The following is a 24,004-nucleotide window of genomic DNA, read 5'->3' on the forward strand; positions in this document are numbered from 1 at the left end:
AGTAAATTTGCTAGGTAGAGACGCTCTGACAAAACTCAAGATAGCAGTCATGCCATTCTTTTCTGGTATTACACCTGAGTGCATGCTAAATGACACCCGCCACATCCACTTTCCAGAAACCGACCGAGTATCACAACATTCTGAGATTTAAACAAACCCCAGGCCCAGATCCACCTTATGATCAGCAAGTGTGGAAGCTAGGAGAACAGCATTTGACCTTACAGCACAGGCCTAAATTGTGTAGGTTACGCAGTAACCACAGATAGTAAAATAATAGAAGCAAAACCCCTTTCTTCTTCATGTTCTGCACAGAGCGCTGAGCTGATAGCTGTGATACGCGAAAGCTAAATACACAAAGACAAACTAATAAACATACATACAGACAGCCAGTATGTTTTCTCTGCTGTGCATCATTTTGCAAAAAATTTGGCATAACAGAGGAATGATTACACCAACTGGAAAACCGGTTCACCATGCCAACCTCTTACAACGTCTACTGACTCTTTCATTACTACAGGCAACAATTTTGCTGACAGAGCAGCAAAATAGGCGGCACAAAAGACAAACATCACATTGATGGCAGTGAACACACATCAGATTCCACTGGATGTGTTGAAAAATGAACAAAAGCAGCAAGCACAGCAGAGCAGGCAAAATGGCTAAAACACGGTGCAGTTCTGACAAACGACTTAATGATGTGTTATGGCAAGCTAGTGTTGCCAAAATTCCTCCACAAAATGGCGGCATTAGTGACTCATGGCTGTACACATTTGTCAACGGGGGGACTGACCAGTATTGTCAACTCTCATTTCTACACTGTAAATTTTGTAAATTTTGAAACCTCAGCAAAACAATTTGTCAGAACGTGCATGACATGTCAAAAATATAATGCTCAGGGAAACCTGAGACCACACAATCCATATGGACTTTATTGAGCTAAATGAATGCCAAGGGTAAAAATACACCCTAGTGGTTATAGATGTATTCTCAAAGTGGCCAGAAATCTACCCAGTGAAAAAGGCAGATACAATTTCAGTAGCAAAATGTATGTCTAAGTTGTAGGAAAATAAAGAGATGATTGTAAATGACGAAGAATGTAATGATGTCTATCAAGTGTCTTGCAGATCACAGCCCGGTGACTGGGTTCTGATCAAAGTGCTCCAAAGGAAAAACTGGAGCTTGCAAAATAGCGGAACGACCATCTTGCATCCATCAGAGCCAGTAAGTGAAGCCATCTAAACACAGCTGACGGCAGGCTTGCCCACTTGTTGTGATCTCGCCCGGTGGAGGGGTCAGCTTTCCTGGCCGGGGGGTCTACTCGCGACAGGAGGGTGTGTCCCGTCGTCATGAGGTGGTGGCTCTTAATAACTGCAGCGGCCCTGACCATGGCCGGGCTCCTCATCTTTGCTTCCGTGAGGGACAATAAGTCACGCTATATGAAGAAAAGGCAGACACTGTATGACAAAGGAAAGTACACCAAGTTTCCCCATGGCTATGCCACTAATTTCTGGTGGCAGTTTATGAACACTACAGCTCACTTGAATAATAAAACTGACTGCTATGCAAATACACTTTCTGCCCACCGAGGAACGAGAGGAAGTGTATTGACTGTTCACTCAACGAAACCTGTGCCAGTAACGCGACACTGATGAGCCTCAACTGTCGCTCCAACTACAGCTACCGAATGATACTACAAACAAAGACTCATTACCAGACAGGATGTGCACGGACGGCACCAAGCAGTAAAGGAACCAGAGTTTCGCATCTGAGGAGGAGTGAAATTCTTACAGAGCTTGATCCCCGGCATTGGAGTTGCCGAGGTGCGGGATCATGTGGAAATCAACCGATATGCTCTGCTACAACACATCAACTTGACTAAGACCCTGGGAACCGCCTTAGCAGGTGAACAGCAGGCCATCAGAACGATGGTGCTGCAGAACAGACTGACACTAGACCTGCTAACAGCATCACAAGGAGGAGTTTGCAAGCTGATCGGGGAAACATGTTGCACTTTTATCCCTGATGGATACGAAACTGGAGGAGACATTTATGAAGCTTTGCAGAATTTGACCGCTCTGCAAAAATATGTCACTGACCACACACCTGGAGCAGCTACAGCACAAGGCTGGCTGGACTGGCTGTTCAGCGGTTCATGGCTGGCTGCTGTAGCAAAGCCATTTTTCCTTCTAGGTCTCATCATGATAGCACTGCTCATATTAGTGTTGTGTGTGTTGCCATGCCTAAGAGTAATGATTTCAAAGATGATAACAACTACAATGACTGCTTATGTTGCCGTGCCTGAGGAAGACCAGCATCCCGTTGCAATTCTGTTAGAGGAGAACTTGTAATAACTGCTAATGAATGACGTGGTGATTAAAAATGACTTGTCAAGTGATCACGCACTGATTAAAACATTAGTAGGTTATGCAGGTTTTCATCCTTTTATTTTTTGAAGTTTTCAGTTTTAAATATAAAGTTTTCATCCTTTTATTTTTTGAAGTTCTCATCATTTTATTTTTTGAAGTTTTCAGTTTTAAATATAAAGTTTTCATCCTTTTATTTTTTGAAGTTCTCATCATAAATATGAAGTTTTCATCATTTTACATATAAAGTTTTCAATTTAAGGTTTGCATCATTTTAAAATATAAGGTTTTTATCCTTTATTTTTTGTAGTTTTAGTTTTATTATTTTTTCTTGTTTATTCCACTTGTTATTTCATTTACTATGATTTTCATTTACTATGTTTTTCTTTTTATTATTTTCTTTTGTTTTATTCTTTAGACCAAATGACTTCCATTTCTGCTATGCTGACATTTTGAAAATTAAAAAATTGCTTAAGATACTTAATAAATAACCTTCACAGACAATTGCTGTATACATTTAAAATAAGTTAAAACAGGAGGGAATGTTACAGGAAAAATGATTCTATGTTTCTTTACCTTCTTTTAAATGTACAAAGATGCCTTTTGTCTGCCCTCTGCCTATGGTTAGATTAGTTTAGAATTATCTTTTTAGACTTTCCCAGCAAACACATCTTGTTTCTGGGACATATTGTTTTAGATTGTTTTATCTTCCCTAGCTCTCTGCTGACGAGACTAGCACCATATATGGAGTTGTTTTATTTTATCTGTTTATTATTTGTTATCCTGTTCTCACTGTCTCTGTGCTCTGTGCCTATAAAAATTACCAAGCCACTGTGCATGGGGTGAGTTGTTCTTAGCAGCTCACCCGTGTACACGTTTGATAAAGAAAGTAACTTTGTCTCATTGTGTCTTTATTTCTCCTGGGTTTTTTACAGAGTTTTCCCCCGACAGAAGGAAAAGTGAGAAAAAGAAAGGATTTGGCGCAATTCGTTTCCCCTAATTTCTAGCATGCACAATATTAAGGCCATTACAGACTGCCTCTGTCAGCACATTTGGAACAACACATTAGTTAGAAGGGGGATGATGATGAGGAGGAGGAGGAGGAGGAGGAATAATGGGAGAGTCTGTGGATCAACCTTTGAATAAGCTGGAATCCAAAGCTTGTTGCTGCAGTAACAAATACCTCTGACAGCAACAACGGGGCTTCTTGACTTTCTTATCCTCTTTATTGTCCTCAACAGTACTTTCACACTTAAACAGATAATGCATTTTTTTCTTTGTTTTGGCATTCAGGTATGGATCAGCAACTTTCTGCTCCCACTGATCCAACTGTTTAATATGCCATTAGCACCACACATGTGTTAAAGATCAGTTTTTTCCCCAACACATAAAAATAATAGTGACTCAAGATCAAAGCAGCAGATCTGTGACATCAGTCATTATTTTTGTGCTTCTTCAGCTATCTTTCCCATTTCTTACGAGATGTTGGTTTAGTTCTGCAGTTTTCTAGACAAAAAAAAAGAATTCTTCAGGTGGTATACACTGGTGGATCCCAAACTTTTTGAAACCTCAGGAACCCGTCACAGTGATTTTGTTTTTCCTTGGTAAACTTTCAAGATGAGGCATTCAGGTGTAGGACAGCACCCTTCCCTTCTACAGGAAAAGCTGTAAGTCAAGTCGGTTTTACTTCTTTTATGTTGTTCTTTTGTAAATCTTCCCCTCACTGCTCTGACAGCAGTAATTTCTGACTGCAGTGCTTCTGGCAGACTTGTGAGTCGGAAACCATGTCATGTAAGTATCACAGCTGGCAACCATGAAGTGTCTTGCCCAGTCTTAGCTACACTAGAACTATACAGTATCTAAGCTTGCCAAGCCAAAGGGTGAAAGAAAATGGATCCTAACAAAAACAACCTGTGAATGCTAGCACTGATGCGTGTCATTTTCGTATATAAATAGTGTTTTCAAAAGTGAGATGGCTTAGTGTGGATTTAATCTTAATACACTCTTCTGCCTCTTTCAGGCTCCCTCCCTTCCTGCGGTCTCCCTCCCTCCAGAGCAGTGCATTTGTCTTTCCTCTGGTAATGAGGAAAGGTCTGCAGAGACTTGAGACTGAAGCTTCATCAGCAAAGGCCGGTCTCATCATGCTGCACCGTGCACAACAAACACATACAAATAAGAGCATGCACACAGACGCGCTCTCACTGGCTTCATCAGCAAAGACGAGTGTCATCATGCTGTGAGGTGCACATATATAAACACACGCACAGGCTTCATCAGCAAAGACCAGTCTCATCAAACAGCGTCTTGCACATGCTCGTAGAAAATGGGAGAAGAAGGGTGGGGCTGGGGGAAGAGGAAAGGAAAGAGAAATACAGTCCAGCAGAGGCAGTGCAGGTGATTGGACGATAGTATATTGAAGGGGAAAAAAAATACTGGGAGAACAGGAAGAGAGAGCTAAAGAAAGAGACGCAAGGTGACAGGGGAAGAAAAGCAGACAGAAGCGACAGTGTGCCGAAACCAGGCCTAAGTACAAACAGTTTTATCTGTTGACACCCACTACCTCCTGACATGGCCGTCAACTGTACTTATTACCACATTCTTTGTAGATACACCAGCCTGTCACCCTGACACAAACACACCAGGGTTTAGAAACACACACAAAACCAACAACAGTTTATTCACCAGCACACCGGTTCTAAGAGGTGCACAGTAATCGTGGTGGTACACTGCAGGAGAGGACATAGCTTCTTGTACAATACACCCTCGCACTCTAGTAATTTCCAGTAGCAGACAGGTGGGTGCGATGGTCTGAACTCGGGGGCATCTCTGCACCGAGTCTGTCATACTGGTGTTTAGCCTTGCTATGGGCTCAGAGGCTTGCAAGTTTGCTAGGGATGTTATGACAGAGCTGCCTACATGGGTCAGCGGGCAAGAGATGTTTACTTTTGCTCTGTAATAGCAGTATATTGAGACAGAATAGTAGTTTTGTCCTGAATCAATCTCTGTGTTAATTTGAATGAAGTCACAGGAGTTTTCTAATGATCCTATAATAGAGAAGCTTCAAGTCCTAAACTACTGTATATGACACTGAATTGATGGTCTGTCCGATCTGAAAGAGCTGAAGCCAAAACAATTCATTTCTAGTTGATTAGCTAAATGACTAATCAGCAATTTTAAAGCAAGATAGAAGAAAATTAAAGCAGGTTACAACATTAAACCTTTAATTATATTAAACTTTAAAGGTTCTTCCAAAAAAAAAGCAGAGAGTAATGCTTATGTATGTTTCGTTGTCTGATTTTTAGCGCAACATGCAGTGACACACAGGTCTGCAGCATGTTCCCCAGAACTGTTTCCTGAGCAGATGGTCTGTGTGTGTCCACTTCTGTGCCGGTGTTTCGATATGTGTATGTGCGTGTGTGTTTGACCTTGACAGTCAAGTTGATATTGCTGCCAAATTCTGACTGAGAGACAAGAGGCCACTATAGGACCATACAAATACACATGGTCACACAAACACATACATACACACGCACACGTTTGACTTTTTTCACCCTGTGCAACATGAGCGATCGACATACTGTGGGCTTTCTCACTTTTTTTATACTGTATACAAACATGGACTGAACCACAAGGTGGCACTGTTCCCCCATCCTTTTGCACAGTGAAAGAGAGAGAGCAAAAAGGCAAGTGTGCATTCTTGTGTGAGTGCATGCATGTGTGTGTGTGTGTGTGTGTGTGTGTGTGTGTGTGTGTGTGTGTGTGTGTGTGTGTGTGTGTTCACGCCTTCTGCAGTGCTGCTCTACCGGCCTCACCTTACTTTTTAACTGACATTGGTGCCTGTTATGGCGCATTAGTCCAGGCATAACTGGTTCCTATATATAAGTACACACGTAGATAAAATAATCAAAGATCACACATGCATTAACAAGCATTCACACACCTAAGAACCCCCCCCCCCCCAAAAAAATAAATAAATAAAAAAATTACATGGAAATAAGGAGAAGCATCTGCAGTTTCTCTGAAAAGCAGGCTTCCTGCTGAGATTACTTCCTTTTTAAGTTTTGCTCTTAATTCTCAGGAGGTGGTAATAAAATACTGATGAATATTCTAGTTTTACCCCTCTTTATCAAACTGCTTCTTCACTGCTGACTCAGGTCAGACCATGTTAGTTTTCTCAAAACCTTTACAACAAAACTGTTAGACTTTACTAAATGGCATGTGTACATAAATTAATTAAAAACAAAGAAAAAAAAAGATTTTTCAATATAGGCCCCAGCTACTAAACGATTCACTCTGTCAATCACTAAGGTGTCTGTATTCATAAAATGCTTGTAGTACACTAAACGTTTAAATTGACATGTTTTTACCTTATTATTTTAGAGGTGGGTGGAATTTCACTCTTAAGATATTGTCAACTCAAGTAAATGCTGTTGATTTAAAAGAAACTGAAGGTAGGGCTGGGCCATATTATACCGTTCACGGTAATACCGGTATAATGTTAGGCAACGATAGGAAAATGAAATATCGCGATAGAATGGGAGTAAAACGCGCATGCGCAGTGCCTTTGTTTTCATACGCACATGGCCGATTGTTGAGTGAAACAGATGAACCAGAATTGGTTTGTAAAAATGGTGCAACTTCCGTGATGTGGAACTGCTTTGGTGTTTGTCCATCAGATACACAACAAAGCACATTTTTTTGCAGAACATGCAAGCAGCCGTTGTTATTGTCATATTTGTCAGACTAAGATGCTCTTAAATCTGGGAGTAATCTGGGTCCTAAACTCCGTATGCTTCAGGTCAAACAACACTGCAGCATCACTTAGAGTTAAAAACTGTCTAAATTCTTTCATCTTTAATAAAACAATCAGCATTGCTGCTTTACCAGGTGTAACTATAAAGTTTAACTTCCAGGCATCCATGAAAACAAAAGTTATTACATTTAACGGAGTTAGAAGTTAGCAGGAAGCTAGCGGAAGTTAGCTCGCTAGTTTCGCTAGTTACCTAAGCATGATATAGCATGTTCTGACTGAGAGATTTCTGAAAAAAATCAAACGTACAGCTCTGCTATCACTTCCAACATAAATGAAGACAGGAAACTAAACAGCAGCGACGTTTGCAGGGTTACTGAAGTTGGGCTAGCTGGTATATAACGATGTGCTACGTGATCGCTAGCGACACAGCTATGTTAGCATAACATAAACAGTGAAGCTGGAGGACGAACACTAACACTTTTCCACTTATAAAAGTTAACGTGAAGGTTCTTCATGGTTAGAGACAAATGCAATCGCATGGCAGGATGCTGTAAACGGACCAAACTTCAGTCAGGAGAACAACTGAGATAATCCATCCACAATACGAGGTTAGTCATTAATATACTGCAGCAACATGGGAATAGAGCCGCTGCCAGAGAATTCAACATTAATGAATCAATGGTACAGAAGTGGAGGAAGCAAGAAGAATGAGTTTAATAAAGTTTGATTTATCTGACTGCTTTGTTTCGCTTAATGTGCCTTATAATCCCGTGCACCTTATGGTCCGAAAAATGCGTAATGCACACTGCAGTTTAATGTTGCAAAGCACCTCTTTTTAACTTCAGTGGATATTATACATGGTTATGCTCAGGATATGTCAGCCCATTTCTACTGGAAATGCCTTTTGGTTAAACTTTCAGCAAGGAATTTGCATTTGCACTGTTACATTTTTATAAAGCTTTAATGTACATAAAAACCAGCTTCTTGTTTAAGTGAAAATAAATGGAAGGTTGTCTTTTTGCGCTAGTAATGTTGTGGAGTTGTATTTTGTCTCGCATCAATTATATCGTCGGTTATATCGTTATCGCAAATTTTCAAATATATATCGTGATAAATATTTTTGGCCATATCGCCCTGCTCTAACTGAAGGCATACAATCAGCAAAAAGTGCACCTCCACATCTGTAACTATGCACAGTTTTGTTATAGGAATATGTATTGCATATTTGTCTTTAAAAAAGGAAGATCTGGGTAGTTGAGAAGCATTAAAACATCAGTTGTGGCTTTCTGTATGCCATATATACATCAAGTTATTTCCTTCCACTCAAGATGGTCACTTCCACTAGGAGGCACAAGTTTACTTAATGCCCAGTCCATGTAAATGAGGTTATTTCAAAAAGCTGATAGGCTTAGGTATCTGTGCATACCCGATACATAACAGATGTGTGTAACCGACTCTGTATGTGTGTGAGTTTGTGTGTGTCTGTATGTGTTTGCAAGACTTGGTGTGTCTTGGAGCCGGAGGCCGGCCAATTCAAAAAGCCATGAATGCGTAAACAATGCGCTCTGCAATTCCCAATCAACACCTCCACACCACCCACGCCTTGTAATCAGACAGAGTGGGAGAAAGAGAGAAAAGACAGAAAAGCCATCACTGGCATGTCTCCATAATAAAAGTTGACAGAGGGGAGAAATAACATACTAATCAATGGTCCTCCACATCCAGTACAGTTCAGGTAATTTCAGTTTACTTATTTGTTTGGTTATTTTTTGTCTTCTTCAGGGGAAACTTGCCACTCTGGCACATTACAAACAATAGAAAAGCCCAAACTGCCAGTGCATAAACACCCAAGCACTCAAACACATAACACAAGAGAAGCTCATTAAACTTATAACATACTGTAAGATGCCCAGATGGCAGACACAGGAAAACACATTTTACTGTACAATGAGAATCAAATGCAGACAAACAGGGTTCCGAAAGTCACCTTAAAAGGAATAGTTGGTGCTGCTAAATGTGCTGAAACTCAAGTTGTTTAAGCATAATCTGTTATTCATTTTATAATACACTCATTTTCTCCTTCTTTCTTTCTTCCCATCTCTCTCTTGTGTTCATCTCCACTGTAAGATATTGTCTAACCATGCTGCCCTCTTCAAGTCAGTTCCATGCTTTTCCTTTCAAAGATGCCTTTTCGACAACTTCCCTTTACTTAGTTTTTCAATTTTCTTCCCCTCAAGCCATCTTTCTTTCTCCATCTTTTCCATCACCCTTCCTCTCACATACTCTCTGCTGTCAAGGACACAGGCTTCTCAAAGAAGGGGGGGAAAAATCATATGAATACAATGAATCACTCTTCTCCTTCCACCTTCTTCTCTCTTTCCTACCTCCTCCTCCCTCACTCCCTCCATCTTGTTTGCAAAGATGTCTGAGGTGCTGATTTCCCTTATGCCTGTCAGGGCAGAGCAGCGCTGGGCAACAGCAGTTAAGAGTCACAAAATGTAAATGTATGAATAAGAAAATAAACCGCAACAACAGCGTGGACACAGATACACAGTGTGGTTGACAATCTGTTTGACCATCTGTCAGCCTCACGCACTGACATAGTTGCTTTCTGAACTTGAAAACACTGTGCGAATCTGTGTGCGTCTGTGCAGGTGTGCTGTTAAAGCTGGACCAGTACACCGACTAATTTTAAACAGAACTGGTTATTAAGATGACGCCACTATCCATTTCTGATTTGATGGATTCATAATACAGTTCACTTAATCTTTACCATTTATTTATCTTGCAAATAGTGGTTCTTCAAACTTGAGTAGCCATAGTATAAATTCAATGTGTGTTTAATGTCCTATTATCTTTAGTTGTGTGGCATGATATCTTTTTTTACCACTAAAACAGCAAAACCTATGGGGCAAAAAGCAACTATTGGCAAGAAAATGGCATTACAGTTTACACAAACTCAATATCTGCACAAAATATCCATTTCCTCTTTGTCCTGTTAAAGGCTATCAATCTTTAAAACAGAAATGGAAATTCATACGCTTTTATTGATACTAGACCCATTATCGAGTGTTCTTATTGGCCTGATTCTTTACTGATTTTCTCCATTGACCTGTGATCAGATTTCTTCTTTAAAAAAGCAGACTTACATAGTTTTTCACAACTGTCAATAACACAATATTACCCGAGGCTACACAGAACAGCCCAAGCCTGAAAGCCTGAACAGAAAACTGCCTACAGGTCAGTGCCTTCACCCTGATAAGAGACAGAATTATGAATTCATTGCACTTTCCTCAAACTACAGTATACGATAGAGTAGAAATAAAATGTGCATTGAAAAGCTTTACTGCCAGCAGTAACAATAACTGGACTGTAGCAGGTGGCTGAGGGGAGCACTTGTTTGTAAATGCAGTAGCTGACATTTATTTTTTATCATACCTGTAAATATTAGCTATCTAATTAGCCTGCTGTTCTCTCTGTTACACTTGTATAGAAAACACTCATGAGCTCTGGTAGAACTGGAAAAGATGCTAAAAAGGTGCAAAGGAAGCAGGCAAACGTAACCCTTAATACCGTTTCACTTGTTGTTCAGCTGATTTTCACTTATGTGAAGAAGATTTTGTGTGAGTTATTGTTCTCCCACTGACACAGACAACGTTGCATGCTGGAAGTGGGAAAATAAACATCACGGTGTCTAGATTAAGAGGTAGCATGAGCAGCACCCATGCAGCTCTGCTGTTCTGTTTATGCCACACACTATGCGTTATGGTGGGTGGATTTTGATATCTTTGCAAACAAGTGAACCAATTAAAACTGTTTTGCGATGCCCAGCTAGCAGAAATGCATGCTATCAATATAGTGCTGTATTGATAAGCTCAAAAGCAAAGATTCAGATGGATTGGACAACATAAAGCTGGGATCCCTACGGTTGCTAGTTATGTCCAAGGCACTGAGTGGAAGGCTTGTTTCAGCTACTGAACCACAGAAACTGCTCCAGGGAAGCTTTCTTAGCTTAGCTTTCCTCTCCATGCTCAAAATGTGGAAAAGGACTCTAACCTGGCAAAGTCGAGGTCTGCCTCCCTGGACATGGTGATGTTGGTGAGGTTTTGCTGGAGGACAAAAATGTTCCTGCACATTTTCTTGATGCCAGACTCGCTGATCCTCTTGAAGTATTGAGCCCCATTGATCAGAATACAGGAGATCAGATGACCAAGACCTGGTAAGAGATGAGAAAAAAAGAGGCATGAAGGATATGTGATTATATCAGGAAAGATATATTCAATTCTTTTTATTTTTAAGGAAATTTGGGAATAAGAAAGAACATTTTAACAATGTTTTCAGACTCGCAGGTTCTTTGAAAGTTGTTGAAGAGAGCTGTATTTTAAAGGCAGTTACTTAAACGTCACCCTAGGGGGGCTGCTGACCTTCAAAAATATACTGGAACTTGTGTTGCTGCAAGGCGGCCCCCATGGCTTCCTCTATGGCTGAGATGTCCTTGTTCAGTTTGACCACCAGAGGGTCATAGTCCATGCTCTCAACATTAGCCACAATGGCATAATTTCCTTGTTTGGTCAGGGGGATCAGGTAATGGAAACAGTGCACCCTGGATTAAAACAGGGAAAGAAAAGAGAAAATAGAAAATTAAATGCTGTAGATAATTAATAGGTTTTTCTTCTCCAATTTTTTTTACCTTTCGCTGTCTGGAAATTAAAAGTTACATATTCTGCTTTGTCAAGAACATTCTGCCATCCAAATTCTTTGACAACTATGTATTGATATGCCGAAATAAACTATGAACTATGCTGAGTGTCCAACATGAGAACGACAAGGAAAAATGGTGAGTCAGGAAATATGTATGAACTGTATTATTCTCTGTGCTTTGGAGGTTAACATAGTTAGAAGGCACTTTAGCGGGCGGAGAGTGTTCTCATTCCTCAAGCCCCACTAAACCTACTCTAATACTTATAATTTCTACAGAAATCATTCTGTTTATAGAGTACTCATAATATATCCACTTGTACAACTACCACTACATCACTGTTGGATACCAGTCACCTGAGCAAAGTGTTGTAGAGCAGATTGTTGAATATGCTGTGCACTTCTGAGGAGTTTTAAACCTTAAATGGAGCTGCTTATATACTTAATGCCATGTCTAATAAATCTACTAAGGTCAATTGTCCTTTCAAACTATTTAATTTGTAGAAAGCACACTTATGTCTATAACACAGTTTTGTGTATTTTTCCTCGCATATTTTATCTTGAGTGTTTTAGAGGCAGTAGTTAAAGGAAGACTGTTGTACCAGAATGGCAAGAAAACCCCCAGCTATAGCAGAATAACTGGGTTGAGGACCTTGCCAAAGAATTTTTGTATTCACCTTTTCCTAGTCAGATTTTTGAGCCGTTTTTTTTTTTTTAATGGATTCATAGCTAAATGCCACAAATAAACTAAAATACCAGAAATGCTCTCAAAGTTTTGATTATTGTTATGTAAAAATGTCATTTTAGAGGGATTATTAAGTGGAAATACCGATAATAAGTAAACCAACCCTTTAATCTCAACCTTATCCAAATATTTCCTGCCCATAGTACAAACATCTAATAATACTTTTAGGATTTTAATAGTTAGAGCAGGTGGATTTTGACCTATCCTTTAACAATACATTCTGTTTTTCAGGTTCCCTAAAGACCTATAAATTAGTATGAGGTCTTTGAGGTCCACAGAAAGCTAATTTCGGTCTAGACTTAAAAAGTCAATAGTTTTATAATTCCATAATCACACTGCCCAGAGCTGAAGGGTATAAAATTATATGGGTGAATTTCTCTTCCTCCCTAAGGCAAAGCCAACAACTACACAGCATTTTCAAAGCCTCCATCCGACCACCTTCTCTCTCTATTCAATCATTTCTCCCACTTAGCCCACTCTAGCTTTCTTCTTTAACCCCCACTCCTACTTTAACTTCACTCATCTCTCTTCCATCTTTTCATCCACCCCCCCACCCACCCCTTCTTCTTTCTTGCTCATGGCTTCATTTAGCTGGTACCACTATCAAGGGAAATTTGCTAGATGGGGAGAGTCAATGGAGTGTAGCATATAGCTAGACATCAGCCTCAGGGAGGGTTTTCTACTGGAATCATCAACAATATTGCATAAGCTACACAATGGTCTAGAGGGAAATAGTAGTACATGGATGGATGGAAGAAATGGGGAGGGATGATGGAGGACTATTAGAGGATGTGGGTGTGAGAAAGTATATGGTGTGGTAAATTAACTTAGATATTGACATTCAAAACACACACTGAAGATACATTTCTGAACTCGTGCATTAAGGGCATGCGTGTGATGCCACTGGTTCTTTTAACTCATCTGATTTAATGACACGTGCTCTGAGCAATGTTGTGTGTAGGAACCAAATACACACGGCTTGAAAGTTTGGGGTAACTCATAACTCGCACTTGTATTCGTTGAATGACCTTGTACAGTAAAAAGGAAATATAACCAAGACATTGACAGACATTTTTAGTAAAATAAACATTTTGTCCTTTAAACTTCACCTTCCTCAAAGAAATGCCCATCTGCAGCAGTCATAGCCTTGCAGACCTTTGGCATTTTGCTGAGGCATTCCAGAGAAATTTGACCCTATGTTTCCCAAAGCGTTTCTCACAAGTTGTATTAGTTTGACAGCTGCTTCTTACATACCATATAATCAAGTTGTCAACATCAATCGGGTTGTGTTCCAGTGACTGTGCAGGCCACACCATAACAGAGACAACAGCATTTGACTGTTTCCTCTTTAAGCAGTTTGGACCTGTGCTTTGGTTCAGTGTTCATTTCGCTGACCAGTAATTTTCGTCACCGAACTTTTATTTTTTGCCAAAAACAAGACGATAACTAAATAAAATGTAACTGACAATGACGTGTACTGACAAGTTTGTCAACAAATAAATATTTGATGAAAATTATCCTTGAGAGACGAGAGCCAATCAGAACTGAGTAAGTTCTAAATAATTTAGAAAGGTGGGACGAGTTTGGATGCATGCACATTATGCAATAAGGTTAGATGCGCCTATTTGATCAGCCCTTGAGAAACAATACAACTTAGAAACAAACGAAATCGAAAACTTGCTGTCAAAGTGACTGCTTTGGTCACTGTCCTCCTGTTTGGAAACTAGCACCCCCCACCCCAAGTCTATGTTTGTTCGACAATCAGAATCTTCATCTCCTAGTGGCCAGTCTCACATGGATTTGTCTTTGCAAGTTTGTCTTACATTCGCATCCCAAAGCCGGCATCAAGGAGCCACTTCTTCACTGTTCATGGTAAAACATGTGTCTTCTGGATACAAAGCTGCTTGTTGAGTAAGACCAGTAACTCTTTGTTTTCTCAAACAATACACTCTGATGTACTTTTCTTACTTGCTCAGTTGGTTCTCGCTCTGTCTGTTTTTTAACTGCTCTGTTACGAGAGTAGTATACTTCTTCTAAAATCTGGCAATTTACTACTTTGATCTTATTTTAAATGGGGGGAAAAAAGCTTTTGTTTCAAAAACAAAGACATTTAAGTGACCCCAGCCTTTTCAGCAGCAGTATAATTCTGCTTCTTTGTTCAGTGACGCAAATGAATGTTATGAACGTAGTGATTACAGACTTCCTGGGAAGAAGGTGAAGGGGAAGTGCAACACGCACAGTTAGAGTGGCATTATTTGATGTGCTTAAAATAATATTCACATAAAAATATCAGGCAGATAACATGTGCAGGAGGACCTTGATGAGTTGAGGCTCATCATTGCCACATGAATCATTATGGTGGCAGCGTACAGACTTGGAAAACAATGACTGCAGTTGTTTTGAATGATGAATGATGATAGCTGAAGCAATAGAATTTCCCAGTGATATTATTTGTTTTCAAAACATTTTGTCTTCCAAAATCTATTTATGCTAAAAACTCATTACCTTAAGGTGAATACATCACAATGCTCATATAATTCAATTTGACACAACCTGCTTTTAACTCTGCATTTAGAGTCTAATGCTTTCTGTGTATGCATTGTTTATACTTTTATGACTTGCCTAAAAAAAATGATCAACTATTATGACCAATTTCTTTATATTAAGTAGGTATTGTAAAAATATTTGTATAAATAAAATAATTAAATATGCTGAATTTTGTCATATTACTGCATAAAGGAGAGACATAAGAGTTGGGCAGTTTCTCCTGCATACCTGACCTCCAGATGCAGCACCAGCAGGCAACGGTCTGCAATATCTTGGAAGCCCCTGGACAGGTCGTTGAGGGTCTGGAGAATCTGCTCCCTGCTGCGTTCACTCTCTCCAACCACCTGGCTGTCTGTTGGGATCATAGAGATGTAGGAAGATGAGAACACACGATAGGCATAGAAAAACTCAATTATTGCAAACAGGAGCAGTTGAAGTGAGTAAAAGGACCATTGTAAATGGTTTCTGCATCCTGTGTTACAGCTATTTGAAAGGCGGTGTGCGTACACTCATTTAACAGGTGCTTTTTAAAACATAGGGGATGAGTCAAGTATTCCGTTAATGTGATTTAATGTCAAAATGTAAAATATGTGCAAAAAAAATAAATAAATGTGTACATTAACAAAGGCACTTGTCTTGCCTTTGTTACTTCATGCTTATTATATTTTGTGGAGATTACCTAGTTCTTATTGAAAAATAATGAATATATTTCTATAACTTTGAACATCACACATTGAACGTCTGCATGCTGGTCGACACACTGCACAGACAAAGGTTAAAACAGGGTTAATCAGTCAGAGATTGTTAAGGTTCACAATTGAGGAGGGAGAGTACAAACCACTCTTGGTCCAGAAGGTCTTGGTCAAACAATGATTTTTAATGAACACACGTGTGGGAAGACACTCTGTACGCAGACAGCCAGTAGTCCTCGACTTAATCAAAGCATGAACAGATATTTTATAGCATCAGGGTTTGATTTACTGACGCCCCTTCATGCGTCACAGATACATTTTATACATAGATTTATACAAGATGATCTTCTGGCTTTTACCCCAGAAGATCATCTTCTATTTTCATGGCTGGTACTTTCCGTTCTTGTCTTAAAGTGAATTGTTCCTCTTTCTTGCCGAGACATGACTAATCTCTCCTCTAAATAAATCTAACTAATGTGTGTGTATGTGTTGACCTCACATGCTCTTTGTGTCACCTCTTCACCTACTGTCTGTGTCTCGTCCTCAAATGCTCTTTCTCAATTCACCTGTTGCACTTCTGACCTTTCACCAGGACAGAGGCTCACTGAGACTATGTGTATGTCTTCTACTAAATAAATGTTTTAACCAAGAACCTCTACTAAAACCTTAATATAAAATGATCTGATATATAAGTGTTTTGTAAGCATGTATTGCAATTCCTTCTATGGCTCCAAGTCACTTGCACAATAGATTGTCCGAACATCGCGCCGAACAAAGCTTCCGACCCCCAATTAATTGACCGAGCTCCAACTCTTTAATAAGCACAGATATGCATTGTGTATAAAATAGTCATAACTGCTTAAGGCCTTCTTAAAGCTATCTGTTACATTGTTAAAGCCTCGTCTTAGCCTGCGGCTCAAAATAACTTCCACTTCTGCAAAACTCTCCAAGCCTATTTCCTGTCCTGTTACTTTTAGCCTTTCTGAAAGACACACTGTTTAACCCCTGAATGCAATATAAACTCCAGATTATATTATTAATGCAATGGTAATGATGACAATTATTTAGCAATAGCAGTAAAATAATTTCCCTGCTCCACACTCCCTCAGTGCCTTTACACAGCCGTGTGGCACTGTTCTTACCAGCCTTCAGTCCACCGTGCATGTTCCATCACGTAGTTTCTTCTTTTCTGTTGATCCTTTCACTCGTCTCTTTCAAGATTACTCCAAGCATGGCAAATCTGACAATCAGTGTCCAGTGCTTTACCACCGTTCATTATCCCACTGTTCAACTGCCCAGCCTGTAATTTACAGTACATGTTTCCACCTCGTGGTTCCTTACATGCTGCTGCTGGTGTCGTCAGTGTGGTTTCAGTTGCACTGTCTTTTGCCTGCTATTAATTCTTCTCAAGTCCACGATGTTCTGTCGGTCTTCATCAGGAGATTAACTGTCCTTTGAGCTTCTTCTCAGGATGGGGACAAGTGCGAGGTCAAGCTGTAAAATTTTAAGCCAAAATCTGGCCTGTTTTCTCCCAATTATGCTACTCTAGTGGTTTTGGCGCCGTACTCAAAATTCCAGGTTGAGAGAAGTCCACCTTTATTTATCTGTAATCTGTGTTGACACACTAAAACATACAATTAATATCCTTTTCATTTCTTTTCTCAAAACCTCCATTCGCTTTATCTGCCTAGAGTTTAACTCATCTGTTTCTCTCTCTGGGTGCTCACTCGTCACCTTATATGGGCATGCAAACTTCCTGTCACCCACACCATTTCCTGTTACACACACACAGCACGCAGCTGCTCAGAGCAGCTCAAGCTGCTTTTCTGTTTCTCCAGGCTAATCAAACTTATTTTATATTTACAATCTACAAACCCTCTGTAATTCTACTAACTTTTGATCTAAAATGTAGCATCATTCACACAATGATTTCATAATCCTCTCACACACACCTTTTAAATAAACTAAACTCTTATAACATCACTCATGCATCTCTTAAATTAAAAACACTTTCAAACTTTAAAACATCCTACTTTACATCACCAAAGAAATACCTCTCACACCTTTATTCATCATTCAAAACCTTCTAGTCACCGCATTCACACACTTAAAGTGTGACCAGAGTTGAGGAATATAACTCAAAACACACTTTCCTAAGAGTATTTTAGACATGCTTGTCATAATCAAAAAGAGCAAGTCAAAAACAAACAAACAAAAAATTGAAACCTCCATTAATTCTCACCGCACACACAAGAAATTGAAAAAATAAAACACACCAGCAACTATTGCTGGAGAGAAGTTACTACTGAAAGTAATATGTTAATCTTAAGTATACACAGTGCACTCAATATATTTATATATCTACATCCAACTTCAGTCAATTACTATACATCCCCTACGGCAACTCAAAACTTTATTTATAGTCCTCTAATAAACATAAATGGCATTTTAAACACACACTCAACAATGTTTGCAGCAGTATTTGTAAAACCAACTGTGGCTTAAACAGTTCACTGCTTACTCATTTGCATTTTCACACTCACACACACACCGTCTAAAAATAGCAGCAGGCAGTCAGTGCATTACTGACTCGACACACAGAGATCTCTCACACCAAATTTTCTTATTCTATATTACAACGACGTCTTATATTTACAACCACTGTCAGATCTGTCAGCTTTAGCGCCTACACAATTTCGACAAATTTAAAATAACCGCCCAGCGGATGAACTCCCTGAGTTTTTTGCGACCAATTAACCAGTATCTGTCCAACAGTTTCTGGCCTCATCTCTAAAGTCCCTAACACAATTTAAAAGCGTCAACCAACCCAAACTTTGCCTGAAGCTCTATTTTTGGCATTTCACAGCCAAGGCTTACCCTGAAGTTTTAAGTTAAAGTTACACGCCCAAAGTCCAACTTCTGCTGACCAAAAAAGCGCAGACTACCGTTCCAAACGGTAAGGAGACTCTAACTCCTAGCTATTTTGGAGGTTCCCAAGTTCTCCCCGGTTGCCAACCGTACTAACCCTATTCGCCGATAGGTCAGGGCCAAGCGTCCTTGGCCGGGAGGGAGCATTACCTCCGAGAACTGCGCTTCCTAGAACCCCCACGGTTCCGTTCTAAGATAATTTATAATACTTTGGAACAACAGTAAAACACCCAACAAAGTGTAAGACTGAAGCAGGTCCAACCTTATAACCAAAAAATAACCAAATTCCCTAAGATACTAAAATCATTGAGCAGTCCAACTGCTTACCACCACGGTCCAACCGTATTAAATCCTTTTAGCGGTCCAACCGCATTCAATCATTACCAGCAGTCCAACTGCTTTTAAATCCTCAGTACTGTCATGAGATTCTCATCAAAATCAAAGCAGACATTTACCGGCAACTTTTACTGAATAGACATTTAATTTTATCATCCAATTCAGCACACTTCGGATAAAATCAACAGGCCTGTGCCTACCTCTTTTTAAAGGCGCCTGTCCCCTCAGTTTGGTTGCCGGGTCACGCCTGCCTGTCTGACCACAACGGACCATACATCACCGTCTACACCTCCAATCCTCCCTCCTCAACCACCGGACGAAGCCCCCAAATGTTAAGGTTCACAATTGAGGAGGGAGAGTACAAACCACTCTTGGTCCAGAAGGTCTTGGTCAAACAATGATTTTTAATGAACACACGTGTGGGAAGACACTCTGTACGCAGACAGCCAGTAGTCCTCGACTTAATCAAAGCATGAACAGATATTTTATAGCATCAGGGTTTGATTTACTGACGCCCCTTCATGCGTCACAGATACATTTTATACATAGATTTATACAAGATGATCTTCTGGCTTTTACCCCAGAAGATCATCTTCTATTTTCATGGCTGGTACTTTCCGTTCTTGTCTTAAAGTGAATTGTTCCTCTTTCTTGCCGAGACATGACTAATCTCTCCTCTAAATAAATCTAACTAATGTGTGTGTATGTGTTGACCTCACATGCTCTTTGTGTCACCTCTTCACCTACTGTCTGTGTCTCGTCCTCAAATGCTCTTTCTCAATTCACCTGTTGCACTTCTGACCTTTCACCAGGACAGAGGCTCACTGAGACTATGTGTATGTCTTCTACTAAATAAATGTTTTAACCAAGAACCTCTACTAAAACCTTAATATAAAATGATCTGATATATAAGTGTTTTGTAAGCATGTATTGCAATTCCTTCTATGGCTCCAAGTCACTTGCACAATAGATTGTCCGAACATCGCGCCGAACAAAGCTTCCGACCCCCAATTAATTGACCGAGCTCCAACTCTTTAATAAGCACAGATATGCATTGTGTATAAAATAGTCATAACTGCTTAAGGCCTTCTTAAAGCTATCTGTTACATTGTTAAAGCCTCGTCTTAGCCTGCGGCTCAAAATAACTTCCACTTCTGCAAAACTCTCCAAGCCTATTTCCTGTCCTGTTACTTTTAGCCTTTCTGAAAGACACACTGTTTAACCCCTGAATGCAATATAAACTCCAGATTATATTATTAATGCAATGGTAATGATGACAATTATTTAGCAATAGCAGTAAAATAATTTCCCTGCTCCACAAGATAAACAGTTTTTGAGGCTTTCAATTGTAAAATATGTTTTATTTTGCTCTTAACTGAGTACTATTGATTCACTATTATTGATTCACCCACTAATAGGGAAAACAACAAGTATGATAACCTGTTTAAAAGAGGATGATGTTAAAATAAGAACAAGAGCAAATGAGTTTACTGCACATATTGTATTGGTACCGCAATATATTGTTTTTATTTCACTTTATTGTACTGTGTTGATATTGTATTTGTATTGTTGTTGCAGTGAATTGTATTGTATTTTTACTGTGCTGCCCGTTCCCAGCACTCAAAACAAAACTGAATAAGTACTGTAAGTGGGTAAATGGGTAACATATATGAGGAGAAATCATGCCATTTTAGCTTATATAGATTAGAAAATAACAACAAACTAATCTGATCAAAAAATGAAGGGACCACTCAATCAACACATATCACAAGTCAGTTAAACTTCGGGGACATCGATCTGTCCAGTTAAGAAGCATGAACCATTGTGAATCCATCTCAGCTGCTTTGGTGCAAATCAAAGTGACAAGAGGTGCACTGGAGAAGCAACAACAAGACAATCCCCAAAAAGGGAATGAATTTGCAGGTGGTGGCCACAGACCATTGCTTTCTTCTTATCCCTCCTGACCAGTTTTTCTCTAATTTCGGTTTTTGTCAGTGCCCTGTCACTGCTGGCAGCATTAGAGAGTAATTACAGCCCAGTCAGGTTGCTCATATAGTTTGTTTATTCCAGTCATGGCCCATCCATACCTAGGTCTACTTTGTCTCCCAGCACAGTCTCAAGAATGTGGGTGAGATAGCAGGAGATGGGCTACATGGGTTACATAAGGACAGGTGGACAGGTCCATATTTGGCATCAACTCCACAGCAGGACTGGTATTTGCTCCTTAGTACAAGAAGCAACAGGAGGAGCACTGCTAGAACCTTACAAAATGACCTCCAGCAGGCTACTTGTGCATTGTACTAAACTAGAGTGTCACTCTTTTTACAAAGTTTTAAGGTTTGGAATCTGCTGAAAAGTCCTTGAAAGCTAGGGAAAGGCCTGCCAGCCCGTGGTGTTTTTCTTAAACTGCCCTTGAGCTCCCAAACATTGTCCTAAGATTGTTATTAATGTGTTGTTTTGTTACTCTGCAGTAATAAGCATGTATTCCATTCCATATTGACATTATCAAGTTCTGTAAATAACGTTAGCTCATATGGTACACACATTCGCAAACTCATTAGTTCAGCTTCACACACTTCCTGAGTCCTTCAGCATGTTCCTGTACTTTCTTCCCATTACTTGTGCTGAGGCAGCAAGAGCATGTGTCACTGCACTGCATTGTAAGCCACACAAAAGACCTGAGTGTGTGTGTGTGTGTGTGTGTGTGTGTGTGAAAGAGAGAGAACCAGAGAGCATGATGAGTGTATATAAATTCAGCTCAGCATAGATCAATGGCCATAAATTAACAAGGAGAGGAAAAGGAGAGAAATTGGCCCCGTCACTCATATGTAAGTCTATTTGGTCAATGAGGCGAGTGTGTGTGTGTGTGTGTGTGTGTGTGTGTGTGTGTGTGTGTGTGTGTGTGTGTGTGTCCATGAGAGGGTGTTGGTGTGTGTACAAAGAGTGACTGTTGAGCAGGAGAATGCAGGGGTCCACGATCGATGTGCTGCAGTCAAAACCAGCTCCCTAGTTATTCTTCCTGCCCTTCCGAAGGTCACACATGCATGCAAGCTGGTACACATGCATGCATACACACCGCTAAGAACAAAGAAGTTAATAATTAAATATGCTGAATTATGAATATGCAATTAAGTGATGATTATTCTTTCTTCTCCTTGACTCTTTTGAATTATACCACCAAAAAAGCCATGTCTACCTTAACTGTGTTCTCACTAGGCTACATATAGAACGTGTAAAAACAATCTCCAACTGCAATTTCTTCCTTTCAGAAGACTGCTTAGAAATGTATGTTTCAACACAGCCTGAGCTCTCTTAGACAAGCTTTCTTGTAGTTTCTGTAAGTGTTCTTCAGGAATAATTCTCTAGGCTTCTTGAAGTACATTCAAAGTTATTGTTTGGACTTTGTTCCAGTTTTGCTCTGTTCTTTGTTTTAGCTCTGGGGAGGCCAATCCATGACCAACAGTGTTCCACTGTGTTCTTTTGCACTGGAAGTGTATTTGGCATCTCTGTCATGCTGAAAATTGAAGCCACTACCAGTCAGATACTATTACATGATGGATCAAAAATATGACAGTACTGTTCTGTGTTTATAATTCCATCAATTTTGACAAGATCGCCAACATCACTGGCTGAAATGCATCCCAAAAACACGACTCCACTGTGTTTTACAGATGGCTGTAGACACTCATTGTTGTACTTCTCCTGACTTCTACCGCACATACCGAAGACAATTTGAAACCAAAATCTACAATTTGGATTCATTACTCTATAAGAACTGCTGGCACTGACTTTCAGTCCAGCCCTTACCTTAGCTTTCTCTCCCTCCTTCCTTTGTTAAGAATGGCTTCTTGACAGCCACCCTTAAACTAAGACCATGGCTGATGAGGCTTCAGTGAACAGTAGATAGACTGAAAGGCCAGATGCATCTCTCAGGTCCTATGTCAACTCTTTGCTGGAAATTTGCCTATTTCTTAAGAATCTTACATCACTTTAACATATTGCTAATCTGCTGTACTTTTCAAGCCTAAAACGTCTTTTGTTGGCATCCACTCATCTAGCTTCTTCAAATTTATTAACGACACAAGACACATCTTGCTGGAATATATAAGTTTTTGGCTAATAGCGCTTTGGAAAACACCTTGTTGCAAAAAGATAATTCTATGTCTATTGATTGATTGATTGATTGCTTTATTGGCCATATGCAGGTTGCCCCGCAGAGGAATAGGACCCCCCCCCCCCCCCCCCCCGACTTACACACACAACAAAGACATCACATGGGAATACAGTCGGAGATCGGCAGCGTTGCAGAGAAAACACTGAAAAATTACACAACAATGGGAAAAAGTACAAGAGGAAAAAAAGAGACCTCTTCTCACGCTGGGCACCTATGGGAGGACAGCATGAGAACAGGAAACAAAAAAAACTCCTCTGCACAGAGAGCACATTAATGTCCACATCACAACATTATTGTGTAGTCTAGTGTTTTTGCAACAAGATATTTAGTAACAAAGTGCCTAAAATGCAATTTAAAATTGTTTTATTTGCTAAGTTGACTGTTATGTGTAGAGAACAATGGTTCATCCCTTGTTGTTTGACTGAAAGAACACCATATTCATCTGAATATGGTATGGTACAAGGACTGGACTGTAAATTAATGAAAAAAGAGCCAATATATAAAAAAGTGTATGACCTCCAGAGAGTGCTCAAGAGCACTTAAAACTACAAACTTTCACTCCTTTAAAGCAAAATATAAAGAAATGAGGGGTGATGCAAGACTTTTGCACAATCCTATATTCTTGATTCTCTCTCTATACTTAAATCCAAAAAACTCTATTTTGCTTTGCATTGGTTGTGCTTTTGTGTCCTCCTCAGTGCACATTTTGTATGCATTGTAGTTACTTTAATTTTATCTCTGAGAAAATGAGAAAGCATTGCTCCGAGC

General features: G+C 39.7%; 1 protein-coding gene across 1 annotated transcript in view; it reads right to left on the reverse strand.

The window, feature by feature from the left end:
• Nucleotides 1-24,004, reverse strand: part of exoc4 (exocyst complex component 4) — a 165,236-nt gene that overhangs the window by 13,185 nt on the left and 128,047 nt on the right. Inside the window, exons 17-19 of the mRNA XM_085386021.1 lie at nucleotides 15,335-15,458; nucleotides 11,541-11,719; nucleotides 11,173-11,332 (exon numbers count right to left, since the gene is read on the reverse strand). Coding sequence (XP_085242147.1) covers nucleotides 11,173-11,332; nucleotides 11,541-11,719; nucleotides 15,335-15,458 — 463 coding nt within the window. The remainder of the gene's footprint in view (nucleotides 1-11,172; nucleotides 11,333-11,540; nucleotides 11,720-15,334; nucleotides 15,459-24,004) is intronic.

This window comes from Rhamphochromis longiceps, linkage group LG17 (assembly GCF_057381845.1).
Source record: "Rhamphochromis longiceps isolate RC_006_pf linkage group LG17, R_longiceps_female_GT1.1, whole genome shotgun sequence".
Lineage (NCBI taxonomy): Eukaryota > Metazoa > Chordata > Actinopteri > Cichliformes > Cichlidae > Rhamphochromis > Rhamphochromis longiceps.